This window comes from Schistocerca nitens, chromosome 1 (assembly GCF_023898315.1).
Source record: "Schistocerca nitens isolate TAMUIC-IGC-003100 chromosome 1, iqSchNite1.1, whole genome shotgun sequence".
NCBI classification, from domain to species: Eukaryota; Metazoa; Arthropoda; class Insecta; order Orthoptera; family Acrididae; genus Schistocerca; species Schistocerca nitens.
In genome coordinates this window covers 590920347-590931011 of record NC_064614.1, presented here as the reverse complement: position 1 = coordinate 590931011, position 10665 = coordinate 590920347, and the positions used below count along the sequence as shown (strand labels likewise).

Sequence of the window (10665 nt, the reverse complement as noted above, 5' to 3'; positions counted from 1 at the left end):
AAAACAAAACAGGAAAGTAATGAGTAATCACAAAATTCCCCTCCCTTCTCTCCCTTGCCTTGTCCAAAAAGGGGTTGGAAACCTGCAACAGACTAGCTGCCCTGCAGTTGTGCCACCCTGTGCAGCTGCATGTTTCACACGTGCCTTTTGCCAACCCTGACTTTAGCATTCCCACTTCCAACTCCTCAATAAAAGGTCATTTTCTGCTGTAAGATGCATAAACAACTATTAAAGATTGCCACAAAAAAGGGTCATCTTAGTTATCTTTGTGTCCTTGCCACTGAATCAGACTTGACAGTGAAACTGGACTATGAAGAAAACAGGAACTTGTTTGAAAATAACACAAAAAGAGAACAACATATTATTATTTAAATAAACAGTTATTTGCCTCTGATACCTGCATAAATGTAATACGTTTGTATTGTTTCTATTTAGCCTTAATAAAAGCACAGTGACAGTGTTTGCAATTATATTTATTGTATGACACTTTATTAAATTTTCTATTTGTAATTTTTATGAAAGGATGTTTTCAGGTTTACAACTCTTAGTTAAATATTACACAAGACAAAAACATTCTCACATGCTACACAACCTTTAATAGGTGTCGGTATTTCAAATCTTGGAGGGAGAGGAGCAGCAGAAATTTTTTTAGCCAGAGGTGTCAGGAGTCCTAAACACAGGCCAACCTCTGAGTCTCTGTAGAGTGTCATAAAATTCACTGTCTATTTTATTACCCTTTTTTCGTTATGGCCCACTGTCTTCCACTACTTTCTCTCTGTGTACTTCTTCTGATACAATATGAGGCACAAATATGACATTGCTTAATCCTCCACCACTTTTAGAGCTCATGCATCTTCCATCCTCTCCTCGTGTGTGTGAATCAGTTTCTTAAAGACAGTAGTATTACCTAACTTAAGGCACTTCCAAGAACAACTGACGAAGAAATTGGGGATGGAAGTCTGGTTCCAGATAGTTGGCTTTAAGCAACAAAACGTGACTGGTCTTTGTTGACTCTAAAAAGAGAAGTTCAACAGTTTCTTGCCAAACACCATTTTTTAATGTTTTACCCTGTCGATATCTAAGAACCCAGCACATATGGGATCTTTACTCCTCTGTCAACAGAAGTGTACTATCATCCAGTTACTCCATCGCCACAAAAATCACTTCCAATAAACAATAAATAGTTTCTGCATGAAAAACGAATTCTGTGACAAAGCGAGTGCACTCTCTTTATCACACTGTAGTTAGCACCAAAGCGGAGAGGCCTCCTATCATGATTCACTCTAAAACCGACAACCAGAAGATTACATGTGAACACCTGTGAATGCCAGCCACACGCGACCGGAAACCATATGCCTAGCATTTACACCAGAGAGAATTTTCGTTCGCTGTTTTCCGTTTACTTGAGTTTGCTTCGGTGGAAAGAAGGTTAACATGTACTCTGCACTACTTATATGTTGGTGCTCTGTGCCACAAAGCGTCAGATATCAAGTCACCGAACACCGAGGTTTTTTTTCGTCTCCTATCTCGCGCAGCATGCACCATACCACTTAGTGCTCCAGCTCTTACGCGTGGCTAAAATTCAGAAGCTGCAATCGGCATTTAGCATTTGGCTGGTGTTCGCGTCACGTCGCTCACTGTATGGCGAGATCTTTGTCCTGGCCGCCGAATTTACGAAACCATTGTTAACGATTCGACCATAGCTAAATATCTGTGACAAGCAAGAATATAAATGACGCCGGCCGCGGTGGCCGAGCGGTTCTAGGCGCTACAGTCTGGAACCGCACGACCGCTACAGTCGCAGGTTCGAATCCTCCCTCGGGCATGGACGTTTGTGATGTCCTTTGGTAAATTAGTTTTAAGTAGGTCTAAGTTCTAGGGGACTGATGACCTCAGAAGTTAAGTCCCATAGTGTTCAGAGCCATTTGAACCATATAAATGACATTTCCGCTAATTTCATTCACAGCAATTCAAGGTGTGCTCTTAGTTTCCTGCCTAACCACGCTTTCAGAAATTGCGAAATATTCGGAAAAGACAACAAAGTGTTCGTCACAAGCTAAAATATAAATTTCATCACTGCTCGTTTCACTCCCAGCAACAAACCTGCATTCTTAGGTTCCTTGCCTGACCACACCCTTGGATATCGCGACATATTCGGAGAAACGGCGAAATATGTGTGGCAATCGAGAATACAAACATCATTGCTGGTCATTTCACTTGCAGGAGTTTCATCATTCGTTTTTCACTCAGACTGAAGTCACAAAATAGAAGAAACTCTTTCCTGAGGGAGCACACCCTTATATGTAAATAGTATTGAATATTGCAGAACATGCTTCTATTTACATGGCTAAGAAAGAAGCAGCAGCTGTAAAAAACGCGAAGATGAAAACAAAATTAGCTTGTACCACAGCGCAAACCTACTTCCTTCGACTCCATAATCACACAACTCCAACCACAAAACCACTGATCACATACAAATCCATGCATAAGTATCGCTTATCTTAGTATCTGCTAAAGGCTTTTTTGTCGTTAATTGATATTTAACTGCAACAAAGCGCACCAGAAGTGGCGCTTCTGAAATTCTTCAGTGTTCTATCGCCTTCAAAAGACATACTATCATAACAAGCAAGTTATAACACAAAAACAACAAAATTTGATGAAATCCAACACAGATTCCTCAGAGTAGCGAGCAAGGGACATCGTGTGACCAGATCCGAATGTCTATTGTAGCTTCCGTTCACACACGCATCCAATGTGATCCACGGCTTGTGGCTTACTGTGGTGGCATCGTGAGCTACCATTCACACAGGATGTTACAAATTCTACGTAGTTGCACTGCTTTCAATAAGGTGTCAATTGAAATCATATCAGCGGGTAAAAATGTTATAGTGCAAGTGATGGCCTTAGAGCTGTGACAAGAGTTAAATACAAGGAAGACGAAACTCACAGACTGGATCCGAAAATATATTTAGCATAGCCATAAATCAGAGGAAACAAACACACTTATAAAAGACATAGCACTCAGAGACGAAAATGCTGTCTGCAATGGCAAACTAATTTATAGCTGGCATGTAATTATCGTCTGTGCACATGCCGCTCTTCCAAGATTTTACAACCATCTTGTATTCGTTGATATTGGCATTTCGAATAACTAATTTTCAGTCTAATAGCTGCCACATCTCACTCTGGAGGTATTTCCTGCATATGCTCCACAATTTATACAATGCTTGGTCTCACATTCACGAACTTTATGCGACTCGCTGTTTTGGTTTACCTGATTTATTTATTCCTTCGTGGGATATGTTATTGGTTTGCACACACACACACACACACACACACACACACTGCTGCAGAAAATCGAATATAGGCTGTTGTTCTCGTAGCTCTAAAAGCTGCGAAAATGTACCTGCCGACTACTGTTTTCACTCTTTTTTCAGAAATAAAATAAAAACACATTCAAATCGAACGGAGTAGAGCAGCCTTTACTGCACGTTAACTGCGACAGACTGCTCGTGTTTCTAAGTACTGCCGCAAGGTATCAGTGAGTGGCGGAAGTGGCGCTACGAAGTACAACCAAGCTACGCTTTTTGTGGCGTAACAAAAGTTGCGTCTCTTAAGGTGCGCCACTAAAAACTGGGAGTTCACACATGCAACTGCAGTATATCGCTAACTGTGGCGACACTTTCGTTGCTCGAGAGATCGAGCCTGTGGACTGAATGTGGAGCCATAATTGAATTCAGGGGATAGCCACCACAGAGATTCTATGTCTCCAGCGATGTGTTTACTGAAACAAATTCCGAGCGAGCGTATTGTGCTTGGAGTTGCACGTTGTTGATCCGTAAGAAATAATGTTAACGGTAGGCATTGTACGGGTTCAGGTTGTTTTAAATAAATACGCTGTGAAGCCTTTCTGGAAAATCTGAAAAGATTGAAAGTGTCTTAATTAAAAGCTATTGTTGCTTTCCGTAGCGGTGAAAAGGTGCACGAAATTTCTATAATTAAGTTGATTTATGACAATAAACAATACGTTTTTTGTTGGTTTCAGTAGTAAGGTATTTCATGCATGCATGAGGTCTGGATGTTGTATACATCCGTTAACATGGTACAAAATAAACCGTTATTGCGTTGCTTACTGGTTTCAGCAACAAGGTATTTTATGCATGCATTAGGTCTGGATGTTTTATACATCCGGTAGCTGCTTGAGAAAGCTTTTACTGACAGTAATTTTAAGCATTTTTGACAGGTTCTCGTAACTAGAAATTTAGCGGCGATTGTCTGTGGAAATAGTCAACCTGCAACGAAGTTTTGGCATTTGACTTGCAGTTTTACTAATATCGTGGAGAAACGTAATTTTACAGGCAGACGGGGTAAGGCTTTGTTTTCTTTCATTATCATACCCATTCAGTCGTGTATATTGTAGATTATTGGATGTATCTTTGTGATACGTGCTTCTAAGAGAAGTTGCATCAACGTCAGTTATGTGATACAGTAACAAAACCATTATGGTACGTCATGTTACTTGTTGCATTGAAACCTTGCTGGGAATTGTAAATATGGTTGCCTCATCCATATTAAGACTTGTCAGTAAGGATAGACTCATGAGCTTTCTGTAGACAGCAAGTCTCAGAAGCTAAAATAGAAACTAATCAATGCCGGCTTTGGTATCTCAATACCAAATAGGGTAACAGTTACTTAGTGGACCTTTTCCCCACATTTTTCGTAATTTATGTATCTTACATGCATCAAAATAGTTACCCGTTATCTGTTATACGTTTTCTGAATTCACCATGCGGAGAGTTTTTATGTTGAAAAGTGCTTATAAATTTAGCGTCAGTGTAAACATTATGCTGTGTAACAGCTTAACACAACCATAATTTGGCGCTTGCATTCGTTGGCTTCGCCAGCTCACAAACAAATTATCGCCGTATAACATAACATAGAGGCTTTGGGCTATCCTACAGGTAACTGTCACGATACCTATAAGATCTAATGACGGAGGGGATGGGTGGGGTCATTGCTTTCACACACAATCCCTTCAACCCACTAAACTGGAAGTAGTTTTCTTCATTAGATCTTGTACGAGATGAAATGGTCTCCATAGACTGTTGTAGTATGGGGATTAGGAAATAGCTTAATGCTCCAGTCATATAATTCTTTCCTAGTGTTGCAATTCAGTGATATTTTGCTGACTATCTGGTAGCTGTAAACCAAGTTGCTTCAATGTTATAAAAAAGTTTTCATTTATGCCTCATACTGGCTAACCTATGTTGCCAAACACTTTGCAGAAACACATTAAATGACAAAAGTCTCTGTTGGTGGGGTAAGTCGTGTAGCTAAAGAAGGTGCAAGAAACCTAACACCGGAGATGTCTTACCAGGCCGATGTCACTGCTCACAATAAGATTTATGTTCAAACTTATGGCTCACAATTAATAGGCACTCTAATTTTAATGTATATTTCTTAGAAATGGATGTCTGTCTCTTTTTTTAAGAAGTTTTCTATATTGTTCTACTAAGGCACATGATGAATACTTTAGTGTGCATTACGATAATTCAGTGGATTAAGCACTGAATTTTTTTGTTTAAGTGAGATCTTAAACTGTAGAATTGAATCATAATTCTTATGTATATATACAAAATAAATCAGTTAATTCGGTTTGAAATGTGAAAAGCAAATAAGTTTGGTAGTGAGCAAGTCATGACAGCCTTTTTTTTTTCTTGCTGATGGAGCTGTCTAAGCACAACTCACAACCTGTTGTACAACTTCTGTCAGTACTTCTGTCCTAGTTTCCAAACTTGGCAGAAGTTCTCCTGCATGCCTTGTTGGAGTACTACTTGAGTTAGTCAATGGAAATGATACTTGTAACATATATTAAATTTTATGCAATATTGTAACATATATGAAATTTTATGCAATATTTTTTTAACAGTTTTATGACTGAATGTAATTTCTCAAACAAACTTAACTTTGAGTAACCACTAATAAGTGATGACAACTTGCCCTTTGCAGTCATCAGCACTATTGAAACAAAATTTGCTGCCTCAAGCAACAATTATCAGATTCGGAATTTCATCTGGAAATCTCAGAAAATTTTTTGATAGGCTTGAGTCATTGCCTTTTTCTAATACAATCAGTTAGAGTGCTAGAATATCACATTTAGAGGCCAAATGGAGTCATCTTCATATTTGTTTCCCCTCCATCCAACATCTGATTGGGTTGGGTTGGGGTATCAAGGGTACTTCACCACTTTACTCTGTCTTTCCACTATTCTTTTTCCACAATTTGGTTCCATAGCAGGTTTATCCTCCTTAAACTCATCTTTATTGTATCAATCCATCTTGTTCTCAGTCTTACTCTTAGCCTCTTGTCCTCAATCTTGAACTCAGTCATTCTTCTTGGTATTCTTCCCTCTCCCATCCTCTTCACTTGACCAAACCATTTTAATCTATTTTTTTTTTCAATTTTCTGAGTCCACTTCTCCAGTCCAATTTCCTTCCTAATATCTTCATTTGTCTCTCCTTGTCTTCCCTAGTACACTTCTCAGAAACTTAATTTCACTGGATTGTATCCTACCCTCCCGTCTTCTAGTCATAGTCAAAGTCCCTGAACTGTAAATTAGTATGGGTGTGAAGAAAGTCCTGTATAGCACCAGCTTGCACCTCATTGGTACTTCAATTCCCCACACCATGCCCCTCACACACTGGTAAAATGTAATAAACTGTTATTTTCTTTTGCTAATTTCTGTCTCCAAACGAGCACTACCCATTAATACATGTCCCAAATATTTAAAGTTGTCCACTATTTCAATATCCTGTCCCTTAATATGAATTTGTCCCTTGCCCTCTCTATCCACTCTGGTTGCCACCATGGTCTTGCCTTTCTCCACACTAAATTTCATTCCATATTTCACGATCTTATCATTTAGGATGTCTATTTGTTTTTGTACCTCCTTACTGCTTGTTCCCCACACCACAGTATCATCAGCAAATAGTAACAGCTTCATCCCCCTTCCTCTATGGGCTTCTTTTCTCTCTTTGACTATTTCATCCATCACCATTATAAATAGTAGTGGTGATATCACACTTCCTTGTCTTAGTCCCGTAACATTCTTAAACCATCAGTTCTTCCAACTGGTGTCTCCACACAACTAGAGCTTTTTTCATACAGTGCCTGGATGACTTCAAGTGTTTGCTTTCCAACTCCCTTTCTCTTGAATGTTGCCCATACCTTTTCCCTGGGAACACTGTCGTAAGCTTTCACTAGGTCAAGAAATGTCATCACCAGATCTTTCCCTTACTCCCAATGTCGTTCCATCAACTGTCTCATACCAAAGATTGGGTCCACTGTTGATCTACCATGATGAAAGCCATACTGCTCCTCTTCTAACTGCTCTTCCACTGTTTCTCTCACTCTTCTTTCCGGTATCCTCTCCATTAATTTTGCTACTCGGGGTATGAGTATGATCCCTTGATAGTTATCACATACTTTCCTGTCACCCTTCTTGAAAACTGGGATTATTATTCCCTTTCCCCATTCTTCAGGTACACTTTTATGGGTCCAAATGCATCTTAGTAGTCTATATAGCCAATGTAGCCCAACTGGTCCAGCTGCCTTTATCATCTTCACAGCAATTTCATCCATCCCAGGTGCCTTTCCTGTTTTCATTTTCCTCAGAGCTAGTTCCACTTCTAACATCATTATATCCTCCTCTTCTTCCAGACCCCTGCCCTCCTGCCATACTTCTATTTCCTTTCCATTGTCGTTCTTCACATTTAGTAGTTTATCAAAGTACTCTTTCCATCTTTTCCTTATCTCCTCTGGTTGCATTAATAGCTCTCTGCTTTCCCCTTTCACTAGCTTTGTGTATGTTTTTTTCCTTCCTCATACTTTTTGTAATTCCATATATCATCCTTTTACCGCTAGTAACATCTTTTTCCAACTCTTGTGTGAATTTCTCTCAGTTTTTCTCTTTTCTTCTGCTACCATTTTCTCACACTTATTTTTACTATCCTGGTATTTCCTTTTACTTTCAGGTGTTCGGTCTCTGTTCCATTCATGCCGGGCTTTCTTCTTTTCTTTTACTGGCTCCTTCACCCTCTCATTCCACCATGGTGTCTCCTTTTCCATTACCCTTCCAGACAATCTGCCACAAGTCTTCTCAGCAGAGCTTACAAATACTTCTTTGAACTTACCCCATTCCTCTTCCACATTGCCATACTTGGTGTTAGGGATTTTACACTTGAGTAACTCCTTAAACTTTTCTTGTACCATGCCATCCTTTAGTTTCCTCACTTTTATTTTCCTTTCTCTTTCTTTCTTTATGTCTTTCAATTTATCGAATCTCATCTTTGCCACCACCACTCGATGGTCTCCATCTAAAGCCTCTCCTGGGAGTGCAGTTACATCCATCAACTGTCTCCGATTTTTCTTTTCTACCAGAAAGTAATCAGTGACCATCTTCGTCCATCTATCACCCCATCCATATCTCGTAATTTTTGCAATGTCAAAAGAAGGATTCAAGAGGAAAGAGAAGTTACTTTGTGGACCACTAAACAAAGATCTTAGGAAAAGACTTGCCAAATGTTACACCTGGAGCGTTGCACTATATGGTGCGAAGACCTGGACATTGAGGAAGGAAGATGAAAGAAGATCGGAGGCACTAGAGATGTGGATATGGAGAAGAATGGAAAAAGTGAAATGGGAAGACTGAGTAAGGAATGAAGAAGTATTAAGAAGAGTTGCAGATGAAAGAAACATGCTGAAAGTAATCAGAAAGAGAAAACAGAACTGGATTGGACGTTGTTTGAGGAGGGACTGTTTATTGAAGGAAGGAATAGAATGAATGGTGGAGGGAAAAAGGGGAAGAGGAAAAAGAAGATATCAGATGCTGGACAATATTAAAGGAGACAAATATTCAGAAATGAAAAGACTGGCTATGGATAGACAAAAGTGGAAGAGGCTTAACCCATGACAAGACCTGCCATAAGGCATAATACCATACTACTACTACTACTACTACTACTACTTTTACAGAACCATGTGTTGCCCACAATCAGTTTTTTCCTCCCATATCCATATGGGGCAATTATCTCCTCCTTCCGTAGCCTTTCTTTGCCTGCCTGCACATTTACGTCCCCCATTACTATTGCTTCCACATCTGTAATTATACTCTCTAATGCCTCCAGAAAATCCTCTGTTTTCTTCTTTATTTCCTGTTTGTGGTGCATATACTTGGATGAAGTCCTTCACTACATTCCTTGCCCTGAGCTGAATCCTTGTCGCCCTATCACTTGTGTATTCCACTGCTTCCACATATTCCTCTAGGTTTGGTTTTACTGTGATACGTACTCCAGTTTTGGGTTCTTGTCCACCACTCCAGTAGTGTGTGTAGCCTTTCCTCATTTTCCTCCCTTCCATCTAACTTCACTATGTCTCATCAGTTCTTTGTTCTCCTTTACCATGAAGTCTATCAACTCTTCCGCCTTCCCAGTAAGGGTCATCACATTAATGATACTCGCCCACTTCTCACAGTTCCCCCAGCACCCCAAGAACTGTGCATCACCTGCAGGGAATGCACTAACCTTTTCTGAGGCTGGTTTTGAAGTACCATTTCAAATATAGGCTATTATTACAATGTGATCGCCACTCCCAAAGGCATTTTAGAGCTGCTGCCAACATATGTTTAGGCTGCTCCTAACATGGAGAACAGACGCCATTTGTAGCCACACCTCGGGAGTACAGACACTACGGGAAGTAAGATACGAAGACAGTTCTTCCGCTTTTCCACCGTTGGGACTTGGAAAATCCTCTTCCGCTTTCCATCCGTTGTCTGTTTTCACCTGTTACCCTGGTGAGGGGCCCCTTACAGGGTACTACCATCTGGAGCCAGATGGACATAAGTTTTTTGACGAGGTTGTTACTCCTCCCCCACCTCCTTCCCCACCACTTGCAAGGTGAGACTCCGGGCTTGGGACCGGCACTGGCAGAGTTTTATAGACCAAAGGGAGTAACATTACAAATAGTACAGTAATACAAAATATTAATTTTTGTAGGTTTTAAAGAGGCTATTATCTCCCCCACCCCCTCCCCCATTTCCCCTCCCACCTCAATGAACCTCAATGAACAGTAGCATCAACCAACATGTAACAGCTATTCTGGTGCTGCGAACATCTGAAAGCACTCAGAACAACAGCCATTATTTTTCCAGAGGGCATGTAGTTTTACTGTGTGATTAAATGATGATGATATCCTCTTGAGTAAAATGAGGCCTGGTAGGGACAACTCAGGAACATGTTGTCATCGGTAAAAACAAAACTGGCAGTCTACGAATTGGAGTCACAAATGTCAGATCCCTTTATTGAGCAGATAGGTTAGAAAATTTAAAAAGGGAAATTGATAGGGGAAAGTTAGATATAATGGGGACTAGCGAAGTTCAGTGGCAGGATGAACAGGGCTTCTGGTCAGTTGAATACAGAGTTATAAATACCAAATAAAATAGGGATAATGGAGGTGTAGGTCTAATAATGAATAAGAAAATAGGAATGCAGGTAAACTACCATGAATAGCATAATGAATGTATTGTCATAGACATGAAGCCAATGCCCACCACAGTAGCACAAGTTTATATGCCAATTAGATCTGCAGACGGTGAAGAGATAGAAAGAA

The 10665-nt window shown here is 40.0% G+C and overlaps 1 protein-coding gene across 4 annotated transcripts in view; it reads left to right on the top strand.

Annotated features, from left to right (window-relative positions):
* Positions 1-3712: 3712 nt before the first annotated feature.
* LOC126255843 (ADP-ribose glycohydrolase MACROD2-like) overlaps positions 3713-10665 on the top strand; it is an 83578-nt gene continuing 76625 nt past the window's right edge. Inside the window, exons 1-2 of one of the 4 annotated variants that reach the window (XM_049955432.1) lie at positions 3735-3857; positions 4244-4367. In XM_049955432.1, the coding sequence (XP_049811389.1) occupies positions 3849-3857; positions 4244-4367 (133 nt within the window). In that variant the 5' untranslated portion in view covers positions 3735-3848. Of the gene's footprint in view, positions 3980-4243; positions 4368-10665 lie in introns of all 4 variants that reach the window. The other 3 variants (XM_049955433.1, XM_049955435.1, XM_049955436.1) reach the window with 3 other exon arrangements.